The sequence below is a fragment of the Malassezia vespertilionis genome, chromosome 6, assembly GCF_029542925.1.
Source record: "Malassezia vespertilionis chromosome 6, complete sequence".
Classification (NCBI taxonomy): Eukaryota; Fungi; Basidiomycota; class Malasseziomycetes; order Malasseziales; family Malasseziaceae; genus Malassezia; species Malassezia vespertilionis.
The window spans coordinates 356476-381710 of NC_079252.1; the positions used below are offsets into that span (position 1 = coordinate 356476).

At 55.0% G+C, this 25235-nt stretch overlaps 11 protein-coding genes across 11 annotated transcripts; 4 read left to right on the plus strand and 7 right to left on the minus strand.

The window, feature by feature from the left end:
• Positions 1–117: 117 nt before the first annotated feature.
• Positions 118–5438, minus strand: MVES1_003069 (uncharacterized protein; the record flags this gene model as incomplete). The annotated part of the gene is made up of 2 exons (XM_056207885.1): positions 118–5270; positions 5297–5438. The coding sequence occupies 2 exons, from the start codon at positions 5436–5438 to the stop codon at positions 118–120; spliced, it is 5295 nt and encodes a 1764-aa protein (XP_056063860.1).
• An 86-nt stretch (positions 5439–5524) lies between these two features.
• EXO84 (exocyst complex component exo84) lies at positions 5525–7575 on the plus strand (the record flags this gene model as incomplete). The annotated part of the gene is made up of 2 exons (XM_056207886.1): positions 5525–5975; positions 6002–7575. 2 exons carry the CDS (start codon positions 5525–5527, stop codon positions 7573–7575), a joined length of 2025 nt encoding a protein of 674 aa, XP_056063861.1.
• Positions 7576–7840: 265 nt separating this feature from the next.
• Positions 7841–10269, minus strand: SYG1 (Xenotropic and polytropic retrovirus receptor 1; the record flags this gene model as incomplete). The annotated part of the gene is made up of 2 exons (XM_056207887.1): positions 7841–10232; positions 10262–10269. The coding sequence occupies 2 exons, from the start codon at positions 10267–10269 to the stop codon at positions 7841–7843; spliced, it is 2400 nt and encodes a 799-aa protein (XP_056063862.1).
• A 604-nt stretch (positions 10270–10873) lies between these two features.
• On the plus strand, positions 10874–11821 carry MVES1_003072 (uncharacterized protein; the record flags this gene model as incomplete). Its single annotated transcript, XM_056207888.1, has 1 exon — positions 10874–11821. The coding sequence occupies one exon, from the start codon at positions 10874–10876 to the stop codon at positions 11819–11821; it is 948 nt and encodes a 315-aa protein (XP_056063863.1).
• A 588-nt stretch (positions 11822–12409) lies between these two features.
• On the minus strand, positions 12410–13226 carry MVES1_003073 (HECT-type E3 ubiquitin transferase; the record flags this gene model as incomplete). The annotated part of the gene is made up of 2 exons (XM_056207889.1): positions 12410–12484; positions 12516–13226. The coding sequence occupies 2 exons, from the start codon at positions 13224–13226 to the stop codon at positions 12410–12412; spliced, it is 786 nt and encodes a 261-aa protein (XP_056063864.1).
• Positions 13227–13245: 19 nt separating this feature from the next.
• On the minus strand, positions 13246–14556 carry MVES1_003074 (uncharacterized protein; the record flags this gene model as incomplete). The annotated part of the gene is made up of 3 exons (XM_056207890.1): positions 13246–14353; positions 14380–14425; positions 14484–14556. 3 exons carry the CDS (start codon positions 14554–14556, stop codon positions 13246–13248), a joined length of 1227 nt encoding a protein of 408 aa, XP_056063865.1.
• Positions 14557–14624: 68 nt separating this feature from the next.
• On the plus strand, positions 14625–16274 carry MVES1_003075 (uncharacterized protein; the record flags this gene model as incomplete). The annotated part of the gene is made up of 1 exon (XM_056207891.1): positions 14625–16274. The coding sequence occupies one exon, from the start codon at positions 14625–14627 to the stop codon at positions 16272–16274; it is 1650 nt and encodes a 549-aa protein (XP_056063866.1).
• On the minus strand, positions 16275–17403 carry MVES1_003076 (uncharacterized protein; the record flags this gene model as incomplete). The annotated part of the gene is given in 2 exon segments (XM_056207892.1): positions 16275–17375; positions 17389–17403. The coding sequence occupies 2 exon segments, from the start codon at positions 17401–17403 to the stop codon at positions 16275–16277; spliced, it is 1116 nt and encodes a 371-aa protein (XP_056063867.1).
• Positions 17404–17576: 173 nt separating this feature from the next.
• MVES1_003077 (uncharacterized protein) lies at positions 17577–20636 on the minus strand (the record flags this gene model as incomplete). Its single annotated transcript, XM_056207893.1, has 1 exon — positions 17577–20636. The coding sequence occupies one exon, from the start codon at positions 20634–20636 to the stop codon at positions 17577–17579; it is 3060 nt and encodes a 1019-aa protein (XP_056063868.1).
• Positions 20637–20851: 215 nt separating this feature from the next.
• On the plus strand, positions 20852–22913 carry MVES1_003078 (uncharacterized protein; the record flags this gene model as incomplete). Its single annotated transcript, XM_056207894.1, has 5 exons — positions 20852–21170; positions 21355–21575; positions 21602–21613; positions 21640–21832; positions 21859–22913. 5 exons carry the CDS (start codon positions 20852–20854, stop codon positions 22911–22913), a joined length of 1800 nt encoding a protein of 599 aa, XP_056063869.1.
• An 11-nt stretch (positions 22914–22924) lies between these two features.
• On the minus strand, positions 22925–25159 carry AKL1 (non-specific serine/threonine protein kinase; the record flags this gene model as incomplete). The annotated part of the gene is made up of 1 exon (XM_056207895.1): positions 22925–25159. The coding sequence occupies one exon, from the start codon at positions 25157–25159 to the stop codon at positions 22925–22927; it is 2235 nt and encodes a 744-aa protein (XP_056063870.1).
• Between the last annotated feature and the right edge of the window lie 76 nt (positions 25160–25235).

A 25235-nucleotide genomic window follows, 5' to 3' on the forward strand; every position in this document is an offset into this window, starting at 1 on the left:
GTATTGGGTGTAAAGGTTGTAATATTTATTCGCACCTATTCGATGGAAATTGGCTCAATTGCGCGCTTTGGTGCGAACTAAGCTTCTCCACATTGTCTGTACGCTACATCTCGTTCCTCACAGCTTGGGTACTATAGGCTCAAATAGATCACGAAGGAGACCTTGGTCAATATTCTCCCAATCAACCTGTGTCCGACAATACTGGTTATCGTAAAATACAGCCGATGCGTTGAGGAAAAATGGCTCCAGCACCTCGATAGATTCAGCACGCGACATTTGCAGCATGGGCCGACACAACGAACTGGTGTTGGATGTACGATAATGCTGGGCAGACAATCTGCGCGTCTTAGCTGCCAGCTTCCCAATGCAGTCCAGCAATGAGTCTGCCATCCAACCTGGCAAGGGATTCACTGCGTCTGGCGTATCCGTGATCAATAGCCACTGGTGCACCTGGAAATCCTCTGTTTGCAGTGTTAACAGATAATCCACCAATTTCGATACGCTGAATAGCAACAACAACGCATCCGAATTGTCCCCAAGCAGTTCCGTCCTCGCATTGCCAAAAATACGCAGCAGTTCCGTGAGGATAATGGGCCAAAATCCAACCAAGTGCTGCGAAGAAAAGCGGCACAAAAGCACGCGCATACACAAATATATTTCTGCCTGCACCAAATCGGGTGCATTCGAGCGCAAGATATCCACGACTTTCTCTTGCATCAAGGGGAGCTGGGCCAAATACGCATTCTTTTCCCCAGCGTAGATCGAATAAGATAGCCGACGGATACCTGTAATGCGTGCAATCAAGTCATTTTCGCGGCTCACGAAAAGATTCGCAGATGGCGCGTTGGCAATACGCGAAATCACATCTTCTAGCCGTTCGCGGTCCACTGTATACAGTGCAGTAAAAATAGCAGTCCATTGCTCGCCCTCTTGTGGAGCGAGCGAGAAAAATTTCGCATCGTAAAAAACGTCCACGACGAGAGAGCGCCATGTCTTCAACGTTCCAGGAACGCGCGTTATGCTTTTAAGCAGATCCAAGACAAGATCTGGAATTTCCAGCGTTCGTGCGCGTGCACGGAGGCTCGGCGTGACGATGTAATAGACCAGGCTTGTGCACAATGCAGCAGTTTTGTCTAGGTCAATGGCCAAGGTAGCGAGCGCCGGGACAGCCGTAGCCGCAAAAAATGAGACGACAGTAGTCGACAACGGCACTGCCGACGGATCGGCAGAGATATCGTCCGCACCGTGGGTCGAGCACGCTTCGCTGTCTTTGCCCCTGTGCAGTGACGAAGTCACATCCAACGCCCGTGAGTAGAGCGAAACCACCATTTCACACACCCGTACAAATGTGTCTTGAATATCGCGTTTAGTGCGTCGTTCTTCGAATGCGCGTGTCAGCGAAAGGGTCACAGCAGCAGAGGTTACGATGCGCAATGTGTGGTACATTAAATTTTTGTTCGCTGCATTGGTCGTCATCACATTCTTGGCAAGGAGCGCTAGCACCGGCCAAATATGCACGACTGTCTCGCCATCCCTGGACTGCAAAAACATCTCCAAAAAGCGGAACAAGACTGCGTCACTGACCAGCACAGCTCCGCCTGTGCCACGTTTTCGGTCGCTCCCACTGGGTGAAACGTGCATGGTAATGATGTCGCACAGCGACGACACAATCACTTGTGGGCTCTCTGCAAGGCACTCGAGTAGTGCTATTGTCTCGCTCATGACAATAGACGACACAGGCTCCTGTGCATCCCACGATCGTTTCCACCAGTTGGCAACCACGGCCTCGGTGACGGAAGCCATGCGCAGTCGATAAAGTTGGCGCAGAGTCAACGTGGTTTGTGCATGCGCGTCTGGAAAATGCAGGCGGGGCTTGGGTCCTCGACCGCTAGTCCAGGCATACTCCAACGTTTGAATAGCAAGTGCGGTGGTACGCAAAACGGGGTGAATGGGCGTGTTTGTTTGCATGCTGCTGACACTGGGCGTGGGAGAATCTGAGGCAAAAACACTGGAGATATTGCCAAGCAAACCAAGGGACTGGGCGGGTTCTGTATCCAAAGCACGCTCCAAATCCACCATGTGCCGACTCGACATGGCCTGGTGCAGCGCATGCTCCAGGAGACGCACCATATGCACGATTTCCTGTTCTGTAGAAGGAATCCGCTGCACTTCCGAGCTTGCTTTTGTGGAAAAGGCCAATGTCGTTTTCACCAATGCCGTTAGGGAGTGGGAAAGTAAGTCGCACAATGCCACACAGAGGGGAAGAATGAATTCATTCACTGCTTCGCGCGTGTATGACAGCATGTTGTGGGCAAAGTCAATCCATACAAGGAATGTAGTGCAGCTCGGTGCACTGGTAACGCCGCGCCGCACAATCTCAGCAAAGAGAGCACTGGTCTCGTCGTCCAACACCCCACCGGATTGGGCGCTGGCGCAGCGGGTCTGAACAGCTTCAAGGAGCGTTGAAAGCGCAGCGATTTGCGCGCTTTCATCCTGCCGATGCATTACCACAAGCATGACATCAATCAGCTTAGCTTGTATGTTGGAAAGCCACGTAGGGTCCTGCTGTCCATAGAGGATCAGGTAATGAAAGAGATCCAATGCGATGCATTGTGTCGCTGCATTGGCTGGGTACCACAAGACTTGTTCCTTGGGGTGTGCAGCGTGCAGAAGAAAAAACAAAACATCTTTGAGCACGTCGAGGAATGAGCCCGACGAGGCAATAAAAGTTCCTTTTCCATTCTCGCCCTTTGCTTCATACGGAATCTTTCGAGTGGCGTCGAAGATTTGCTGCTTCCCTTCTGCAAACAAGGCAGATACAATAGCCAGGTAGTAGTTGAGCAAATCCTGGTCGAATGGTGCTTCATACCTGTACACGACAACTTCCTGGCTCGCCATGGCAATCGTAGTAGAGTTTCTCTTAGCTTTGGTCTCCATCACCTTGTCCATGAGCATGACAAGTAGCGTGTCGAAGGAGCCTAAATAGATGCGTAGCCATGTAAAGCCAGCATTGCGTTCCTGTCGATCCTTTGAGCACAGCGCGTCGAGAATTAAAAACAAGGGCCGCGCGAGTTGCTTCGCCCGCGTCATTTTGTTGCTGCGTTGCCAAAGCGTGCCAACGACGGACATTGTCTGCGCGCGTGTGTTTGGATCAGAAAGTTGTGCACAGAGAATGTCCGTGGCAAAATCGCTTGGGACTTGTTCTTTAAGCACCCAATACAGTTCTGCTGCTTCGACATGATTCGCACAGTGCTCTGGTTGAAGCGCCGTGAGCAATGGGTGAAATATGGCCTCGAAATCTGCAGCGTTTGCAAATGTAAACTTGCCAGGTATCAATGCGCTGTTTGTCATGTGCAAAGCAATGCCAAGCAGTAATGCGTATGCTTCAAAAGTGGGGGGATTTGCGAGGTACTCGAATACGGACTTGTTCCACCCCGCCACGTCCAGCGTATCGTCGAGCGATTCTGCTTCGAGCGTGTTATTGGCAAGGTCCACGTAGGCTTCCGCACGCGCAGCGTCCAAGCTGTGGAGAATGCGGAGCACGAGTAAAAAGCACTGCACAGAAATGGCGTCTTGCTCCATCGCTGGGGCATTGTGCAGTCCCACGTCCATCAACGCGCGCACCAATGCCGTACATTGGCGGCGAGATTGCAGTGTCGATGCAGCTTCCAATGCATGACCTTCTTCATAAACAGCCGTAGCAGCAGCGCCCAATGCTGCATCGTTATTTGCTCCCGACTGTACAAATGCGTGTGGATCCAAATTGGAATGGATCACGTCGAAAAGACGCAGTATGTCCATTGCCTTGTCTTGCATGATACTCTTTTTCGCTAAGCCTTGACGCAAGATCTCAGCCAAGGCAAGGTAGAGGATGGGAAGATGCACCGTCCTTGTTTCTTCGTCGTGTAGCCCAAACGTATGCAGCATACGATCCAGTAACTGCACTGCCGATCCATGCTGCTCGACCACAGCATTGGGTCTGTGCTCGAGCTCGGCCCGCATCGCTGAAAAGAGCTGCTGGTACAGAATGTAGGTGTCCACGGCTTCGAATAGCGTTTGTGCGGTGGGATAAAGGTCATGGTTCTCGCGCAAATCATTATTATGCAACAGCGCATAAAACACATCAAGGGCCATGGCGCGCAATAGCGGCTGCCCGAGCGCACTCTTGTCCAAAAAGGAGACAAAAATGCGGTAGGGTCGTTGCAGCATGACAGGATCAGTGTCGTATGCATGCATTCCGCGCAACAGTGCAGTCTTCACGAGCTGCAAAGCGTGCTTTGCAAAATACGCCTGCTGCTTGTCTTCCGCCTCGTCCGCCCCCAACAGCCACGCGTAGAGCCGCCTGTTGAGGCTGATATCGCGACGTAGCACAGCGCCGATCGCAGCATCCATTAGTAACACACGGTCCGCACTCTCAATTTCCTCCGCAAATGGGACGGAAGATAAAGGAAAATGCTGTACCAAGAAATCCAGTGCGTTGCGGCGCACCAAGAGAGAATCATCGCCCAAGGTATGTGAAAACGCACGCGCTAGCAGACCGGGGTTCAGGGCTGTGAGCGATACACCTTGCGCAAAGTCAATGTCCTCCGTCTCCTGGGTTGTATCGTCAAGGTCCGTGTCCAAGCTTTGCTCGTGTTCCTCTTGCGACAAGACACGCAGTTTAGGCATGTATCGGGCTAGGTAGTGCAATGCACTTAGTCGGATTGACGGCGTGGAGATCTGAGCAATCCACATGGTTTGCAAGAAAAATGCCTGCCCGACCGAGTTTGCGATTTGGTGCAGCAGCGATTCGACGCGGTCAAACGACTCGCTCGACTCGTCTTCCAAACATGGCAGCAAGGCAAGCAGCAATGCACGTGTGAGAGGGCGTAGATCCATATGCAAAGGGATATAATACTTGTTAAATACGGTCAGCAATGCTGGGCGCACAGAGGTGGCCGCATTTTGGAAAAATGGCAGGAGCCCGGGCGACCACACCGGCAAATCACGCCGCAACCCGTCCACGCCAATAACGCTAAAAATGTACTCGTATACATCCAATGCGCGCGTATGCACACCGGATGGCAACGCAGGGTTCAAGCACTGCGAGAGACGTTTGGCGACAATGAGCTTGTGTGGAATAGCGTTGAATTTCGGCATGGCTTGCAGAGCCTTGAGCAAGCGCAAGAGGAACGAGATAAAGTCTGCCCACTCGCTCACACTCTCAAAGCGAGCAAGTGCACGCTCAACACCAGCTTGGTATCGCAGAAACTCTGGGTCGGTTTGCAATGCTGGGGTCAGTGACATGCATACATACCTTTTTCCGACTGCTCCGCCCATCGCTTCTCCTCATACTTGACTTCCGCACTAAGCCATGTATTTGCTGCGTCACTCACATCACTTGCAGTAGTATGTGTGGTCGCCTGGCGCGTAACCAGCGCATCATTCCACGGCGGCATGCCAAAGGATCGGAGCAAATTGCGACGGCCCATGCGCAAGCTTACATAAACAGTTCTCCCGCCCAACGTCGTTTGCTCTTGTCGCCATGTCGCGGTCATTGCGGTCGCGTCCCGTGACGCTCTATGCCCAGGACGGGCAGGCTGTGGGTGCACAAACGCCTGTTCAACCGTCCACACTGGCGTCTCGTATCGCTCGAAGGCACGCGGGCGATGCCGAAGGCGAAGACAAAGTGCGTAATCGTTTGTCGGTGCGCTACGCGTCAAGCCAAGTCGGTGCTGGGTATGGTAGTGGCCTTCCGATGCTTACACCGATGACGGGTGTAACAGAAGAGGAGGAGCATGAAGCAAATGGAGTATCTAGCGCTGCGCCAGCGCTATCCTACTTCGGCAGTCCTACGGTAGCCCATGCCGATGGCGACACTATGCCCATGGCAATAACAACCCCAACACAGGTATCGGCTACGTGGGAGACATTTGGCAAAGGACCAGAACTGGATGCCAACACGTTTGCTAAGGAGGATTTTGATGCGCGCACTTGTATGTCTCCATCCAACTGACCCCAGTCGTATCCACGCAGTTGCAGCAGCAGAGCGAATCTGGCCTACGTGGTGTGAACGAGTCTTTGTCCAGGATTCAGGACGAAACGCAAAAGCAGCTCAAGACGCAAGTATTTAAAAACTATGCCGAATTTATTACTATTAGCAAGGAAATTGCAACACTCGAGAACGATATGCTCGAGTTCAAAGACTTGTTGTCCGAGTGGAAGCAGCTGCCGCAGCAGCTCAAGATTGAAGATCCGCTGCGTGAATTTGGTATTGGATCGCTGAAAGGGAACCGCAGCAGCCTCGTTGATTTGGAGCAAATATACAAGGCGCAGATCGCTGCTTTGTGGGAAAACATTGAAGGCTCCCAAAAATTTGTGCCGTACGCGCCGAACCGGCACTTGATTGCGGAAACAAGCCAGTTTATCGAGCTGAATGCTGCGACGTACAAGCCAAAACAGGCAGTGGCTCTTTTTCTGCTCGATAGTCTGCTCTTGATTGCGGTCCAGCGCAGAAAACATTACGGCAGTCAGGTCCATCTCGTTGCGGAGCGTGCTTTTGGGCTCTCTGAAATTGTTGTCGTGGACTTGAAAGATACCAAGGATTTAAAAAATGCTTTGAAAATCAAGCGCGGCAAGGAAGTGTATGTGTACCGCACAGAACAAGTGCAGGAAAAGCGCACGCTCCTGAATGCGTTCCGACGTGTGGGCGAAGATTTGGCGAACAAGATGAAGCTCGAGCGGAAGTCTAGAGACTCGGTGAAGCGCATCGGAGAAGGATCTATTTCCGACGCACTCGGCCTTCCGGAAGACGTCTCGGCAAAGAAAACGGACGCGGATATGCAGACACTTGGCCCGTGGCTTAACACAGTGATTGACGACTTGGCCGTGCACATTGCCCTGCGCGAATGGGAAGCAGCTGTAAGCTTGATCGAGGATGGGAAAAAGCGCCTCGCGAACCGCCCCGTTTCCGAGGGGCCGTTGTACCTCCTGGTCGAAAACTTCAACGTTTGTGCGAACGAATTGGTCGGTGCAATTAGTGCCGAGCTGGGGTCACCATACCAGTGCAAGTCTATCATGGTCCGCGACGCCAACCTCTTGCTGCGCCTCGACAAAGGTCGCGAAGCGCGCGACCTTCTTCTTTCAGCGCGATCTGAGCTCTTGCGCCGCCGCACGCGGCAGATCAAGTACGAAGGGGACGTGAGTCTCTATATTTCCGAGCTTGCCATGCTCTATTTTACGCTCATCAAAAACACGGGCGACTGGTATATGACTGCATTTAAAGACTACAAGATGGCGTCTGGGTTTGTTCAGTGGGCGTCTGATCAGGTAAGGTCGTACGGAGAGACCTTCCGAAGGCAGGTCTACGGGGTGGACCAGGACCCTGACGTGGTCAAAGAAGCCAAAGAAATCACCATGAATTGCGCTCAAATTCTAAACGATGTGGGACTGAATTTGGCATTTATGCTAATGGAACTGCTCCAGCCATCGGAGCACCACAACGACTTCCCCATTCTTTCCCTTTCTGTGGCCGAGGCAGAAGCGCAGGCCCATAGAAGACGGCTGGAGCAGCAACTGCAGGCGTCGGAGCAGTAGATTGTGAATATGTATCAAGTACCAGGATCCGCCGTCTCGTGCACCTCCCTCGAATTTTGGCGCCGCGCCTTTTTCAATTCGTCCTCTGTGCGGGCGAGCATTACAGTCGTCTCTTCATAATGCTGCTGCTCATCCTTCGGCGGTCGTTTCGACACAAAGTGAAAAGAAAACATGCTGCTGACGTCGTCGTCGTCGTCGTCGTCGTCGGACAATTTCTGTCGAGTAGACTGCGTTGTACTCACAGGATACGGAAGCGGGACTAACGTTAGCAAAATTGGGACGTACGATTGCGTATAATCTTGAACGAGTCGGCATTGCCTAGATGCTCGTTCTCCAACCGAATAAAGTTCCACTGCCATCGGCGCAGCATTTCCAACAGTGCGGCAATAAACGAGCGGAGCGGAATACTTGCAGGCCCGCCAAACAAGAAGATGACCCAAACAAACCGGATCATGACGTTTGTAATCATAGCAAAGTAGTACACAGGCCATATATCTGCATACGCAAGGTCTGACCGCAAGAGTGGATATTTGGCATTTGGCCGAAGCAAATTCCAGTCCATTGTCAAGTCCCACGATGAAGTAGAAAGGGCATTGATCGTGGCAAAAGTAATCCACAGCGCCTTGTTCTCCACGCCAGTCATGCCATTGTGCCGGTACTTGAAAAAGAAAAACGCATTCAAAATAGAAGAAGCGTACTTGCCAGCGTTTAGCAAATGAATTCGCACAGCGTAGTCACTGTCGCGATAACGCCGGAAACATTGCAGTAAACGCAGAAAGGGTGGGATAGAGCCAAGCACAGGAACCCAGTAGGATTTCGTTGTGGAGCACGTGTCTGGTACACTAAAATGGCGATTGTATTCGCAGCCCATCAGGTAAAGGTTGCTGATGCTGTACAAGACGCTGTTCAACTCGTCGCCCAAAAAGAAGTCGCGGAACTCGACACGGGAAAAGATGCCGCCACTCAATACGCGCAACATCGAGTACATGAACCAGAGACGACCGGAAAGGTGCATGATCGGCAAGGGATTTAGCAACAAGACCAGTACAATTACGAGCCAAATCAGCGGCCAGGACGTGGCCGTGATCGCACTCGCAGTTGGGTTCGAAAATGAGATCCAGAAAAAGATGGAGAGGAGCATGAGGAAGAATGCAGGGAACTGAAAGTACTGCAAAGGGCTAAGTGCATTCCCTGCATCCCACTCAAAGATGAACAAGGCGTTGATCCGCGCAGAGCGCCATCCGATCAAATTAAACCCAAATAAGAGTGCGAAGAGTGTGGGGATAAACTCTGCACCATATAGCTGCAGCAAATTAGGCCAGACTGGCAGCAGCTCCTGTGTTCTGGGATCCATTGCTGCACGGAGCCCTTCAATGATTGCACAGAGCGACACGCCCAGGAAAACGCCCGTGACAAATGCGACGCGACCGTCTAGCTTGCGCTTATCGAGTGTATCTTGCGAAGCGGCGGAATGGAGGTACAATGCTTGGCGTGCACGTTTCTTGTCTCCGTGTGCAAAGTACGAAGCATATAACTCGACAACGGCATCCAGCATTTTCGGGATCACGTCCGAAAAGACCAGCGGCGTATTCATCACACGCTGGGTATAGTAGGGTTGCAAAATCGTCACGCCCAAGGTCTTGTCAAATTTTTTCAAAATCTTGATGAACCCTGTGCGGTTAAGAATGCGGTAGTTGTTCAGGATTTCCAGGCCGCGGTGGTTCTCAATCAGCGCCGCACGCAGTTTCCGCTTCGCAACTTTGTAATTGATCGAGTGCAAATCCGGTGCGTTCGCCAAATCATTGTCTTCTGTATACAGATGCTCAATCTTGAGTTGTTGTACATGCTCCATCGCCTTGGCACGCCGCTGGTCGCCCAAATCTTCCGGCTGACCCTCCTCCTCCGCTGCGCCCGGCGCATTTCTGTAGCCACGCCGGGGAAAAGGCCATGGAAACGCATGCTGATCGCCGTGCTCGTGCGCTTTGTACTCGCGACGGTGCTCGGCAAGGTCTCCAAGTTGCACTACGACTGTAGAAAGGCGGTCGATTGCCTCTCTCTCGCGCGCTTCATAAAACTGTACAATGTTTGCCACCTCATGATCCAATGCCAAGAAGAAATTTCGTTCCTGCTCATCAAAATGCTTTCCTATTATCTCGTCGACGTTCTTGTCGCTCAGCTTCCCGCGGTCGGGAATGACCCACTCGGGGACTTGCGAGGACGGCAAGCTTGCATAATCCGGGCTGAATGGCTTTGCGCCGCTCGCACACGCTTGGGGAAGACTGGAACCCCCCGCCTCTTCATCTCGCGTTATCGGTGCGAGGTCGATGGGACTGGAAATGTGATGATGGGCGTCCTGAAGCGCCTCACGGTCATGAGTGCCGGCAAGAGTAAGGCCCGTGCCTTTGAGGCTCACAGGTGGTATCCCATTGTCTGTACCCCCATAGTTAGGAACATCATTCGTATGCGGAAAGATTGCCGTACCGCGCCAGAACAACTGTTTTGTGCGGCTCCGTTGTGCGCCTACGTCCGGCTCAGGCAGGTTATCCTTGCGCCGCTGGTAATGTTCGTCGACCCGCTTGATGAGTTTCTTGAGCCCGCGGTAGTTAATGTACGCCTTGCGCCATTCATCTACCTCGTTCTCCTCCAGGTACCGGGCACTGTAGTTAGATTATGCAACCACACCTACAATTTCATGGATGGCGGACGCGGGGAAAGAGTGCATGTCAAAAATTTGGAGGCCCACGTGTGGCGATGCATTGGCTGGGTAGGCTCGATTGCTGAAAATCACTGCGGATGAGGAAAGTGATGAAATGCTACATGCTGCAGTGCTGACAGATGACAATGCTGTTGGCATACCCGCTGGGAGCAGCGGTGGCTACCATGATGCCACCGCCGTATTTTCGTGAAATTGTAGCGGTGCGCTACAACACGCACCGCTACGCAATCACAACTATTTTCTTGTTGCACATTGACCGTTTCAACACTATCCTCTCTATCTAGAACCTCGCATGTCCTGCAATTTTTTTGGCTCTGGGTTTTCATCGGCGAACCTCAGCCCAGATTCCTATACCACTGCAGTTTTAATCTCGTCCCCGACGAGGGCCAAAGGCCCCCTTGGCACCCTAGCCGCTGCGAGATGCGATAGGGTGTGGCTCGGAGCTGCCGTCAGTCTTGCCCAAAACAGTTCACCTACTCTTAGCATTTTTGATCAAAGGACCGAAGAAGCCGTGCGTGCGCATTTGCACAGTATCACGTGATGCGACACAAGCTGCGGCTTGCTTTGCAGCGGCGCTTGACCATGTTTCGTGTAGCTGTCGGTGCTGGGCGCCTGCAGCCACCCGTATGCAGCGTAGCACTTGTACAGACAGCTCCATTTCATGCGTCTGCATTTGCACTGGAGAGCAAGCGGCGGCGCGCGTCACGCTTGCGTCGGACAGCGAACGTGGCGCAGCGCGACGTCAAAGAGCGCCTATTCGAAATGACAAAGCCAGACCCAGTTTTGGCGCACCAGCTGAACGATGAAGGGTATGAATATTGGAAACAGTCCGAGCTTGCAAAGCTTATTTTATCCAAGGAAGAGGTATGGGGCTTTACAGAAGATCGCCGCGGTAAACTGGTGCCTGTAGCGCCTGCATCCCACCCCGACGATGCAAAAGTGGATGCTGAGGCGAGTCAGTTTGGCGGGCCGCGCCGGATGAATTTTGGCTTGACTTCTTCCAACCGAAAAATGCTCTTCCAGTCGCTGCCCCGTGTCATGGCCGAGGACCGTGTCTTGGACGCGTCGAGTATTCACATCGCCGCTGAAGAAGGCGCCGCGAAACTTGCTGAAGAGCTTGCGCATTACGAGTTGGAGCAGCAGCAGAATGTTTCCACGCTTGCGCGGATACTGGATCTGCGCAATGCAAGCGGAAAAGGAATTCAAGTGGAAAATACGCGGCGCATCATTGCGCATTTCGGCGCGCGCGACGACGGTCGTGGGCCGAACACGGGCTCGCCTGAAGTGCAGGCCGCCGTACTTACATACCGTATTCGCAACCTGGCTGAGCACCTGCGTGACGCGCGACACGACAATAGCAATCGGCGCTCGATGACAATCCTGATTCATCAGCGCGCGCGCATCCTGCGCTACTTGAAATTGCGGGATCCGATCCGCTATCAAAACTTTCTTCCCCGCATTGGCGTCGAAGCGCGTGCCGTGGAAGGAGAACTCATTGTTCCTGGCAAGCCCAAGGTAAAGCGTATTTAGTTACTGTACTACGTTGATGAAAGTGTCCCACGTGCGAGCCATCCAACGCGCCATTCTGCGAGCGCTTTGCGCGCCGTGGGATACATTGCGGTGCTGCGCTCCAGCATAGATTGAAGCAGGCTGCAATGTGCTTGTGGAAGGTACAGTTGCATTGCAGGCACATGCGGTGCGGTGTGCGTGGTATAGTACAGAATCTTGCATGCATACAATGCGCATCCTTCCGTGTAGATTTCGAGCAACGGCTGGAAGAGCCACAGGAGCAGGCCGGGCGAATTTGGCGCATTCATCGGCGCGAGGTAAAATTGATGTACGGCGTGTCGCCCTGCCTGCTCGACCAAGTAATTTGCGAGAACCTGGCCAAAGTATTGGCTCGGCAAAGGCAGCGAGGAGCGTACGCTGAGCTGTAAGAAATGCACCGCACACGCTGCACGGTCTGCCATAGCGCCGCCCAAGACTGCTTGGCATTGCGTGCACCCAACTAAGTATTCCTCGCCCTGTAGTTAGTGTCCATCCTACAGTGGCCGTCCCACGCTGGCGCTCGGCAAGAGACGGCGTATCAGTTGATGTGTTGCTATTGGACCCGTAGTATCAGCCAGAACGCGAATGCGCTGCAGCAAGCCTATTAAAGACCGCTTGCCGTGGTAGTGTCCCAACGCTGGCCTTCTGCTGGTCCCTGACATGCGCCTGTACGTACCTCCCAAGGTCCAATGCTCTTGCAAGGCGAGACAATTGTGCTCGCCGTCAGCTGTGTGCTCGCCAGCTTGAGCAAAAGGCTCGAAATCCATAGTTCTTCCGGCGCAGGAATCCGCATGGGATCCACGCCTTCGCGTCCTTTCGTGACGCTCGTATTCAGCTTTTGGTCGCCGTGGCACATCCACGCGTCTACCAACTCTTCCCAATTTTCCGAAGGCAGCGCACGCAGCGACGCCGCATTAGAAAACGCGGCGCACGGCGTGCCACATGCTATACACTGCAGCTCCGTAATCGCCGCACCCTGCAGCGCGCAATGGGTCCATGGTGTGCGAAGGACCGTGTCTGCAGTGGCCAGCATCTGCGCAGGCCGCGCCTGCAGTACAATGACAAACACTTGCTCTTGCGCCTCGCCTTCGTACCGCCCAGGAATTAGTGGCCACTCTGTGAAGAAGCGTATGGATGTGCGCTGGGTCGCTGAGATGCATTCGAACGTGACGCTGATGCGCTGGCCGTCTTCAACGAGGCATACAACGTGCATGCCATCGACGCGCATTTCAGGACATACAAGCGCAGTTGCGCGCTGGATATTGCGTTGGTACTCTACAACATACTCGATACTCGACTCTCCGCGCTTTCGCTGCACTGCACGCCCTTCATCGTCCGCATGCAATGCACGTTTCCGAGGACTCGCTGGACGACAGTCCGAGTGCATCAGGAAGAAGGAACCTCCACTAGACAAATTGGCCCTCCATTTCGGACTGCGCTTCCTGTGCTGCTGCGTCGAGCACGGTGAGATCCCAACCACCCGGCTCGCCGACGGCGACAAGGAATGCTGGTGTGGGCGATTGCATGGCTGTGAATGCATCGCGCATAATTGCAAACGCTGGCGTATCCGCCTTGAATGCAATGTACTGCTGTAGCGGCGCTAGCCAAGTCTCCCATACTACGTAGAGCACCGTCTGCATTACCTCAGCGCTCCCTGCGCCGTCCAACGCAAGCGCAAAAATGGCATTTATCTCTGTGAGCATCCCAAGCAGGCGTTCGCGAGGCGATGCAGACAAAAGCTGTACGGCATCCTCGCATACTTTGGTAGCCAGCGCTTTTGTGCGGTACAATGGAAATGTGAGCGCACGGCGGAAAATTGCGCGGAAGGTTTGCTCCATAGATGGATCCGGATCAGTCCATGCAGCTAAAGACCGCGATAGTTTGCAGATCGTCCATGCTGATTCGGTGGATGGGTCGCCTGCGGCGATGCGCATCTCATATAGGTATGCAAACACGACTTGCAGCAGCATCGGCAAAGCAAGCCTGGACGCGCATAGGGGCACGCTGTTACGCTTCGGCGCTGTCCCAAGCGTCGGGATATGCATCGGGAGTGCGATCAGCTCGGCGACAAGTCCGTCAGGGTCGACCGTCGCGTCCAAATACATGCCTTCATCCCACTTTTCGCATTCGTGCTGCTCGGCGATATGTGTACGTTTGCAGGAGGGTATGTCTCCAGGACGCAGAACCTCGATGTATGGCACACGCCCTGATGCTACCGCCGCTTCGTACGCTTGTGCCGCTGGGATTGAGTGCGTTTGCAAAAGGCCGACGGAGTAGGTGAGCTGCATTGCTTGATCTTTTTCAATGGACTCCTTTTCCATATGCTCCATCTCCTGCTCGGACAAGAGCTGCGGCTGCAGTGCAGCCAAGTTGGCAAACTCGACATGCTCGGTCTTGTTCAGCGTGACGTGCAGCATGCGGCTTTGTGCATCGTAATGAACAGTCTGCTCCTTTCCAGAGACATCCAATGCAATAGTGCATTCCATACGCTCAACTCCAAGGGGAAATGCAAGCCTTGTGTCAGCGTATCGCGCACGTACGGAAGATAGAACGGCTCGACAAAGCACCCAAACGTCGTTGCGTCTGCTGCGATCCGCGCAAATTTTGACAGAGGTCAGCACACTACAAAAACGTACCTGAGCACCATTGCAGTCAATGTGTACATATACGTGCCCCGCATCCTGATTGAGCGTGTACGGCGGCGTTTGCAAAGACATGGCGGCAAGCGCTGGCCGTTGCGTCCTCAAGACCGTGCGCCGCTGCCTCCACTTAACCATTTTCCGCCATGGACGAAGCAACGCTGCGGTCGATGCTGCCTACGGGCTTTGGCGCGCAAGCTACGGACGCAGTTTCTCTATCTGACTCCGATTCCGACTCTGAGCGCGAGTATTTGCCCACAGAGACGCAGGACGAGGAGCCCGTACCTGAAAAATCGCCGTCGCCCAAGCCAACGCACGATCCGAACGGTGGCAGGACTGCTGAGTTTGCAGGACTTCCGCTTGCGGAGCGTGTGGCACTACGTGATCATGCCAAGACTGTGTCAGCGCTAGCGATTGACGTGTCCGGCACAAGGATTGCATCCGGCGCGCACGATTATCAAGTGCGGCTGTGGGACTTTGGTGGCATGACCAGCGCCTTCCGTCCTTTTCGCATGTTTGAACCGGCAGAAAACTACCCCGTCGTGGCCTTGGATTTTTCGCCTGTATCGCGTAATTTGCTTTGTGTTAATGCGACCACACAGCCGCGTGTGTACGACTTCCAAGGCGACCAGATTGCCACGTACCGCAAAGGCGATGTGTACATGCGCGATATGAAACATACTACGGGGCACGTAAGCGAAATGTCCGCGGGAATGTGGCATCCAACCGATGCTTATACCTTTCTAACGGCAGGCACAGATAGCACCGTGCGCATTTGGGACGCCGAGCGCGAAGAAAGCCAGAAATCGGTGCTCGTCGTGCGCTCCAAAGTGCGCGGCACAAAAACCAAGGTCACCACGGCGACGTATACCCCCGACGCACGCATAATTCTTGCCGCAGGCCTGGACGGTGCACTGTACCTGTGGTCCACAAGCAGCAGTTTCGCCCGCCCCCATGCCACAGTCGAGCATGCATGCGCGCCGGGCACTTGGACCTCGAGCATTGCCGTATCGCCCGATAGCCGTTTTGCAGCGACGCGCGCGAAGGATAGCGTGAAACTATGGGATCTGCGCAGTATGCGGCAGCCGCTGGCGTCGCGTGATGATGTTCCAAGTGGCGACGACCAAGCAAACCTCGTCTATTCTCCAGATGGAAAGCAGCTGCTTGCCGGCACAGCAGCGGTGCCGAACGCGTCATCCGACGAAGACAGCCTAGCGAGCAGCTTTGGACAATTAGCGGTGTTTGACGCTGCTGATCTATCTGTCCAGCATGTGCATCACGCGGCAGATTCAAGCATTGTCCGTGTTGCATGGCAGCCGCGGATCAACCAAGTGCTTGCATCGACACGCGACGGCGCCATCCTTGTATTCTATGATCCCGAAGCATCGCAGCTTGGTGCGACGCTTGGCGTTGCGAAACGCGCGCGCGATAAGTCCAATCCTTTTGGCATCGATCTCAAAGATGGGATTGCACGCGATATCCCCATCTTTATTCCGGAAGAGGAAGAGAATGAGTTTGAGGAAGTGCGGCCAAAGAAGCGGCCATACGTGCCCGGGCCGCGCCCCGAACGTCCTCTGGATGGCCATGGCCGTGGCGGCCGTATTGGAGTCGCAGCACAGCAGCACATCGTCCAGGGCCTTATGGAAGACGGAGGCAAATTGCGCATAGAAGATCCGCGGGAGGCATTGCTGAAATACGCGGAAAAGGCAGAAAAAGACCCGCGGTGGACTTCTGTGTACGCCAAGACGCAGCCGAAACCTATTTTTGCAAAAGATACGGAGAAAAGCGAAGAATAACTAGAGACCATTGCGTACGTTGGCAAATGCGCTCGAAGGGTACTGGACATGGTTCTCACTCGTGTCCAAATTGCCGAGTTGGTGTGTATAGACGCTGACGAGAGAGCGCGGGTTCGTTGCAGGCTGGTCGCCTGCAAGCTCCCACAGCATAGCGCCTGCAAGCCCTTTCTCGGCAATGTACTCGACCTTTGCTTTGGCCGCACTGGGCGAGTCGTACGAGATGAGCTGGGCATTGGCCGAGTCGTACGACCAGGCAGCGCCTGCTTTCTTGTCGTAGTGCTCCTTGGCGCCTTGGATGGGCAGTTCCCAGTAGGCAAATACACCATGTTCCAGTGATCCAGGTGGAATACTAGTAAAGGAGTGTCCAGGCCCTTGGGTGCCGTCGAATCCACGTCCGTATGCGGGCGCACCGAGCACCAACTTGCTGTTATGCGTGCCATTGCTGGCGTAGTACTTGACAGACGCCGCACAGGACAATGGCGTACCGTACAAATTTGCCTGGTGATTCGCCGCCGAGTCCCACGAGCCGGAAAAATCGTAGGCCATCAGGTTCCAGTAGTCCAAGTACGCGTCCATCGCTTTGATGTCGAGAATCCTGTATTTTGCCGGCGAGCACGGGGCGGCAATGGTCAGGAGATAATGCGGATGGTCGGGTGTGGTATGTGCACCGTATGCATCAAGTCCGTGCCGAACCTCCTTGAGCAGCGCTACGTAGATTCGCGCTTGGTCCTTGGATTCAGGGTATTCCCAGTCCACGTCCAAGCCGTCGAATCCATAGTCGGCAAGCAGCCGGACTGCAGACTCGGCAAAACGCGCGCGCTTTGTCGCATCGCTTAGGCACTTGAAGTTGCTCGAGTACGACCAACCACCAATGGAAAGCAGTGTCTTGAGGTGGCGATGCTGCTGCTTGTACAGCAAAACCTGTTTCAAATTCCCGTAGAGTTGGTCAGGGCCTTGGTCCGTATCGCCGCCGTACTTGATCTCTTGATCGGCCCATTTGTCAGAAAGGAACACAGTGCCTGTGTCTGGGTCGATATTGGCAAATGCATAGAGGATGTGGGTCAGCTGCTCGACCGGCACATCGCTTGGCTTGTAGCCGCGCTGGTAGATCGACCAATTTGGGAAGCATAGGTAAGCGCATCTACGACGTACTATCCCATCATAACTTTGCCATTTCCAGGAGCCTGATTTGTGCTACGGCGCTTGTGCAAAATGCCAGGCAAGTGAAAGGTCATTGCGATCTTGGAAACAAGGCACGAAATGGGGTGACAAGTGGCCTATGCGCTGTAAACTACCACGTGGCTAGTCCCATGGATTTTCCAGCGCGGCGGCCTTGGGCGTGCCTGGCGCGGTGTCGGCAGTGAGGCCTGCAAATTGTGCGGCAAGCTGTTGTGCCTCTTCAGAAGAAAGTCCATAATTCTCGCCTTGTCCCGCAATAAAGAGTGCATTGTCGTACGGCGGTGACGGCGGTGACGGCGGTGATTTGTCTGCAAGCTGGTTTTCGGGGTCTGCGTTGGCAGCGCTTGGGACAGGATCGTTTAGTGCCGCACCGCTGTCCTCGAGTGCTACTCTTGAATCAACGTCCTCTTGCGCGGGACCGGTATAGTTTTGCGCCGCACTTGATTCAACGTCCACCGCCCCCTCCTTTGCATCTCTATTCGGCGTAGCTGGCAACGTTTTTGTATCCATGGATGGTGGTGGGCCATGCTCCGTATTTTCGTTACTTGCATCCTTGGCAGCCTCTTCGCGCGGTGGCAGCGCGTCGTCCTCCTCCACCGCCGCACTCATCCCTTGAAGCGCCTCATGCAATTTTGCAGCGGTCGCATCGTAAGACGACCGCCCAGGCTCCATCTTTTTAAAGAAGGACGCCCACGAACTTTTTGGCCGCGCACGTTCCGCCTCGGCCTCCTGCTCCATTTCAAACAAGACCTCGCGCTCCTGAATATGCTCGAGTGTCTCGGGCTCGTCAAAGTAGTCTGCAGTAGTCTTGAAGCCCAGCTCGCCAAGCACGAGCGGAATCAGCGCACGGTACGCCAAATGGCCCGGCACAATATGCGTCACGTCCACATTCTCGACATTGCAAGCGTACTTTATAGGGTGAAGGCCTGCAATGCTTTGAATGCCTCCTGATGCGGCACGGTGCAGGTACGCCAGCAGCCAGTCGGAGCGCGAAAAAGCATTCACAAAGCGCCCCGACACTGCCGTACGCACCAGCTGCCACTCTGCCTCGCGTGCAGAGACCGGTGCGCCAAGCAAGTACACATTCTGCACAATCCCATAAGCCTGCCGTTGTGCAAGCTCGCGCAGTGCATAGAAAATAATACGCGCGCCCAAACTGTACCCCACAAGCGTCACAGGCCGAACGCCAAGCTGCCGGTTCATCAACGAGTCGGCGAGAATCAAACCTGCGCCGCGCGCGCGCTCAATTGCGTTCGACCAGGGATTGTCGATGATGTAGCCAAGCTTGGTAAGCCACAAAGGCCATGCAAGAGCACTGAACATGGCCCCGGCGACCGTCGCGGCAAGGAACTGCTGGACGCCTTGAATCAGTGTCTCGTTCCACAGAATCGACATGGCATTTCCCATATCGCGCATCATATCAGGCTCCCACATCACACTAAAAACGTCGCCCATCACGGGATCAATCACGCTGTATGGCAACGTTGGGTCGTCTTCCGGCCCTCGGAGGAAACCAGGAATGGTTACGATGCAGTTCACGCGCTTGTGGTTGTGCAGAGGACGAAATTCAAACGTTTTCACGCTCCGCATTCGCCTGCTCATACCACGGCCGCCAATCGTCGCACCGCCAAGCGTACCCGTCGTGGTAATTGCAGCTGCGCCGCCAACACTACTGAAGAATGCAGAGGCGCCGCTGATTCCCACGGTGCCAAGCGCCGTACCAATCCCTGCGCCAATCACAGGCGCAAGCAATCCCGCAGAAAGGCCAATCACCAGCCCACCGCTCACAGTAGCAAGTCCCATCATCATCATGCGCTTGCGGTGCGAGGCTAGGTCGCGTCGTTTGGAAATATCCTTGTCGTTGAGCTTTTGCACATCCTCCTCAATCTCCAAAGCGTCCGTGATGCGTTTCTCAAATTTGGTCAGGTCCATCCATGTAAGGCCCAATGATTCCGATACACGCTCAAGCATGACACGCGAACGCGCATCATAGACACTATCAGCGATAAGTACAAGGAAGAGATCGCATAATACAGTCCATCGGATATCCAGTGTGATGGTTTTTACCGTGGCGCTGATCTCGGTGGTGACGCCGTCGAGCGTCTGCTTGCGCGGGGTATCTTGCAACGGAGCACGTGGTGACGTGGGATGAAATGGCGAGCTTGCATGTTCCGCTGCTGCTTCGCGCTCAACCATTTGCGCGGCTGTATTGGGGTCTGTGACAAGACGGTGCGTCTGATGCCCGGGTTGCGTATTGGAGGGAGTGCGGTGCGGAAGCGAGGTGCGTACAGTGCTGGCCTTGGGTGTCACTGGTGGCTCCGTCGCCTGCTTCTCGGCAGGAGACGCTGGCCGCTCGGGCGAGGGCGGCCGCGTCGGTGTCTTTTTTTGCAGCCCAATATCGCCCGCGTCCGGCTCCGACTCGGAAATGTAGCCTGGATTCGGAATGGTCTGTGTAGCAACCAAACTTGGGGCAATGTCAGACGGAAAAATGCCATGCTGCGCCAACGAGTCAATCATGGTTTGTTCGCGAGGATCAATGTCCAAATGCTGGTACAGACGCACCATGACCCGAAGCAGCCATTCACTGGCATTCTTCGATGCAGGCCGTTTGCTTCTCAGCTCCAAAAGCTCCGTATCCTGTACAATCTGGTGGCCGACGAGGCTCGCTAGGCCAGCGTATGCAATTTTCTGTGTGTCTGACAAAAGTCGCTTGGTCATGGCAAGCTGCGAGATCGGCGCGGCGCTTGGATCCTCACCCGCCTCACCTAAGCGCGCAAGATCCTCTTGAAATAGGTATTCTGTTGCCGCATGCAGTTCTTCCTCCTCTTCGTCCTCGTCCAAACGTAGCTGTGTATACCCCACACTTTTTTCTGCATTGCTTTCCTCCTCCTCCTCCTCCTGTGGTTTCGTCCGCCAATCATAACCGCGTGCATCAAATACATCAAGGTGCGCGCCGGTGGTGTTGGACATTGCGCTCACTGCGGACGCGCCCGTACCACGGACTTGGCCGCGGCGTGCTACTTGTTTCTGCACGCCACGTACCTTGTCTTTACTGGGAATCGCGCGCGAATGCAGCGGCGCTTCGTCAGAGTCAAAGTCAAGCTCTGATCCGTCCGCGCTGGACACACGCTCCACGGGCATTTCCTCCCACTCATCGTCAAAGTCCACCTGCCACCCCTGCATCGTGCGGCGAAGAGAAACGCAGCGCGAACACAGGTGTGCATCACGTGATATAGTCGACGTGCCGCTGCGTCTTCCAGACTCTCTCGACGATGCGCGTTAGTGCGGAGGAGGTAAATTGCGCGCATACTTACGTTAGTTCCTCACGCGCCTTGAGGCATTGTTTAAGGATGCGTCAACACGCCATTCGGTGTATGTGACGTCGAAGCGATGTACGTATGCCGTTTGCTCACGCAGACAACGATACCCAAACAGCGAAAGCAGACACATGCGCCGTGCTCTTTCGCGCTACTGATGGCAAGAGTACGGGCAAGACGAAAGTCAGTGTTGTGGTACGTGTTACGCAGCGCTCATGCCAGATCCCCCCGTCCGAAATACTTGCATTCCAAGCAACATACTTGCCGATGCTCCGCACGCATCTTACCGAAGCGCTCAAGAAGCGCGATAAGGCCAAGGAGCGCCGCGTGGATAAACTGCTAACCGCGTCACGGAAGCGCATCGAGGAAAACAATGGCAAAGTCAAAATTTTAGGATCGAGTACGTCGAGCGTATGTGCTCACCACAGAACGCGGTGCCGGACGCCGGAAGCGTCAGCGTGCACTGCACCGTGCCAAAAGGCTGCGTGCTGCGCGCGCCACACCCAAAACCTAACCACACCCAACACCTAGCCAAGCCCAATCCGTAGCGCACTGTGACGGTGATGACATAATTTCTAGTGGAGGCGCACAGCGCTCCAGCCCTGTCAGTGCCATGATGTCTGCGATTCTTGGCCAGAGCGTCGCGCTGCGCGGCGCGCTGCCGTACCTGCTTGCACTACCTGCCATGTCCGCCATATTTAAGCTTATGCAAGTGACACTTGGTGCGATTCTTCAAGTTGTGATCATGTGCGTTGCCGGCTATGTACTTGCGTCGCGCGGCATTCTGAACAAGAAGACACAAGCGGTGCGTTGCGCTTTTGCTGACCACAGAAAATGAACAAGGTATGGTGTGCCACATCTGACGTCAGCTCAATGTCTCGCTTCTTACCCCCGCGCTGCTCTTTTCCAAAGTCGCGTTTTCCCTGAATCCCGAGCGCCTCACGGAGCTGGCCATTGTCCCGTTCGGTTTCGTCGCTGTCACCCTGGTCTCAGCGTTTGCGGCATTTGTCATGTCGCGTGTGTTGCGCATTCCCCCTGGACAGCGCAACTTTGTTTTGGCGTGTACGTCGGTGTGTTGCTCACACCAGGTGCAATTACGCCCAACTCGAATACGTTGCCCATCGCGCTGATCCAGTCGCTGGTCATTACGGTGCCCCGCCTGCACTGGATTCGCAATGGTATTGACAACGATAGCCCGAATGACATGCTGGGCCGCGCGCTCACCTACCTGGTGCTGTTTTCGACCTTGGGCACAGTGCAGCGCTGGAGCGTCGGCGCCACGTTGCTAGGCAACGTCACGGTCGACCAGCCGCCGCGGCCGTACTCACATCACGCTAGTGGCCGTGACGATGTGACTGACTTTCTGATTGATGCACGCCACCGCCTCGCACTTGCTGACCGCGCTAGCATGGCATCTGACTCGGCCTTCGAGCACGAAAATCGCAGTGCGGCTACGCCGCTCGTGCAAGAGCCCAGAGTCTCGCTATGGCACAAGGTTTGGGCGAATGGGGTGGTGAAGCCATACCATACCGTGATCGAGTTCATGACTGTGCCGCTGTGGACCGCGCTGCTTAGTTTTATTGTTGCGCTCATCCCGCCGCTGCAGCACTTTATTGTCCAGATGAAGCCCGTCGTGAGCGCCATTGAGGAGCTCGGCAGCTGCAGTATTCCGCTAACTGTGCTCGTGCTTGGCGCTTACTTTGTCGGCGAGCGTGAACAGGCGGTCCAGCTGGAAGAGGAGGGCGAGCAGCGCGTCTCGCACATTCCTGACTACTCCTGGCGCACAATTCTCGCCGCTGTTTTGGCGCGCATGATACTGACTCCGCTCATTATGCTTCCGATCCTTACTTACGTGTGCATTGTCATGCGCGAGGGTGTCGTTGACGACCCGATTTTTATCGCGTGTGCATGCCTGGTCATTGGCTCGCCGCCAGCACTGACCCTCGCTCAAATTTCGTCCCAGCGTGGGGACCCAAACAGCAACGTGGAGTACCTCATCAGCGGCACCATCTTTATCTCTTATATTGTGTTTACTACGCCGACTGCGGTTGGATTGGTACTCACAGCACTCGTCATTGACGAAATTCAAGACCAATTTATCGTCGCCAAGATGTTCCCTGCACTCTTTTCTTCCCTATCGTAAATGCCCATAGTCTAGTGTCGCGATTGCCATTGATGGATTAGCGCGCCCACTCCTTGAAACGATTCCTGCGGCTCGGGCGATGCACTTGTCTCTGGCTGTGCAGCAGCCATGCCGTGCTGGAGACGTGCACGAGCAGCAGCTTCTTTTTCCCATGGCTTCGGCGTTGCATCTTGCGCCGGCCGTTTCGTCAGGCGCACTTGGCCCTGGCGTTGGCTCAGTAAGGCGTGCACTGCATGCGTTGCAGCGGGTGGGCTTTTTGAGGAGGGCGTGGCGTCGCCTCGTGGTGACGCCACGGCTGCTGGCGGCGAAAATGGCTCTTTTTCTACAGGGTCGGCGCTCAGAACACGGGGCGAGAGTCCAGGGGAGGTGGCAGCGTCGACGTACTGTTTAGGCTTGGGTTTTGGCGGCGGTGGCTTCGACGCGAGGTCCCATGTGGACGAGCGTTTTGCACTGTTCACACGCACCGCGCTCGGTTTTGGCAGAGGGTCCCGGTTGGTATCGTTTTCTTCCCATGCAGGCGCACGCTTTGCAGCTTCTGTGAGGGATAGCTCTTTGATGCCGAGCAGATCGCCTACGATCGGCTCTTTCTGCGTTTCTTGCTGCAGAGACGTGCGCATGCCAGGCTCGAGTAGCGCTTCGAGCGCTTTTTCCTGTGCAGCAAGCGCAGTATCCGAGTCAACGCTGTGGTCTTTTGCGGCGTCCGAACAACTGGGTTCGTTTTCCGGCGCGCTGGCAGTTTCTATGGTGTCGTCCTGCATCAGCAGTGTGTCGAGAGACGCGGCACGGTCTGAGCAGGCGAGGCCATTATGGGGCGCGTCAACCTGTGCACGCACAAATGCGCGCTTGTCTGCAGCAGGAGCTGGTGTGGATGCGGGCGACGATGTTTCGGCGTGGCCAGGCACATGCTGGATTCCCCGCGCCCGCACATGAAACATTGGCTCAACGTCCTCTGGCTCTGTCTCCTCTTCGCTCGAGTCCGCAAGCAGCGGCATCGGCGCGCGGTGCACTCGATCGCTGTTGCTCCGTGCAGGCATGGCAGGCTTGGGTACCGGCAGCTCGGCACAGGACATACTCGCAGCAATATCGCGCACAGAGCGCCGGGCTGGGACCGGTTCAAAGTCTTCGACGGCGGGAAAGCGCCTCTGGACGTCTTCTGCATTGTCCATCGACGGCACCTCGCATGGGCTGCTGGGCGCAAGTGTCGGTGTTTGTGTGCGCACGGCGCTTGTACCGCCAGCTTTTGCACGCAGCGCGTCTGTGCCGCGCGGCGCACATTGCACGCCTTGCTCGAGCATCGTATGCACACTCGCCTTGAGCGCATCCACAGTCGGGCGCTGCGTCAAATCCTCCATGAGCATCGACGCAATCAAGTCGCGCAACGTGCTCGAGTAGGCTGGGTGTGCGGGAAATTCGTAGCGCGCGGCTAAGATCGCCGGCGCGCCAGCGCCCGGCGCCTCAAACGGCGTGGTGTAGTAGCAAAGCTTGTAGAGCAGCACACCCAGTGCCCAGATATCTGCCTTTTCATTAATCGGGCGTTGCAAACGCAGGTTGACCATTTCCGGCGCGCGATACTGCATCGTGGTGTGCATGTTCAGATCGCGTTCGCACGCCTGCATCTCTGCGCCTGTAGTGGCTACTGTATCCGACACGATTTCTATGCACGAGCCAAAGTCGCACAGCTTAAACATCGGCGGATCGGCATGACTCAGCAAGATATTCTCAATCTTCAAGTCGCGGTGTACCATGCGCGGCTGCATATGATGCAGCACGCTCACGCCCTCGCAAATATCCTGGAAAATGCCAAGCACCTCCCGCTCATCTAGCCTATTCTTCAGGCGTGTATTCAGAAAATCAATTAGGCCGCCGCCATTGCACGACTCCATCAGCATGAAAATCTCCCACCCGGTCGGAGACGTCGATGCACTCGCCTCGATAAAGTGCACAATCGGCTTGTGCCCGCGCAGTTTGCGATGCAGCTCAACCTCGGCCTTAACACTGGCCAATGCCTCCTCGGTGCACACGCACATGTGCTTTAAGACAAGCTCGCGCGACGTCGCTTGGCCGGGAAGCGGCACCGCCCGATCAGCAAGGACAAGGTATACACGTGCAAATCCACCCTGCGAAAGGAATCTGTCTATCGTGACGGTGTGCTCGCCAATCCTGACGCGTGCCCCTGGCGCAAGTTGGCGTTGCGCTTGAAATAGAGCACCTGGGCCCGGGCCGGCTGGCCGCGTGGGCATTGCCATGGTGGTCCGTGAGGCGCGGCGCGCCCGCAGCCAGTGACGAAATGCGTGACTAAACCGTGCGTGCCATTTTTCTCCT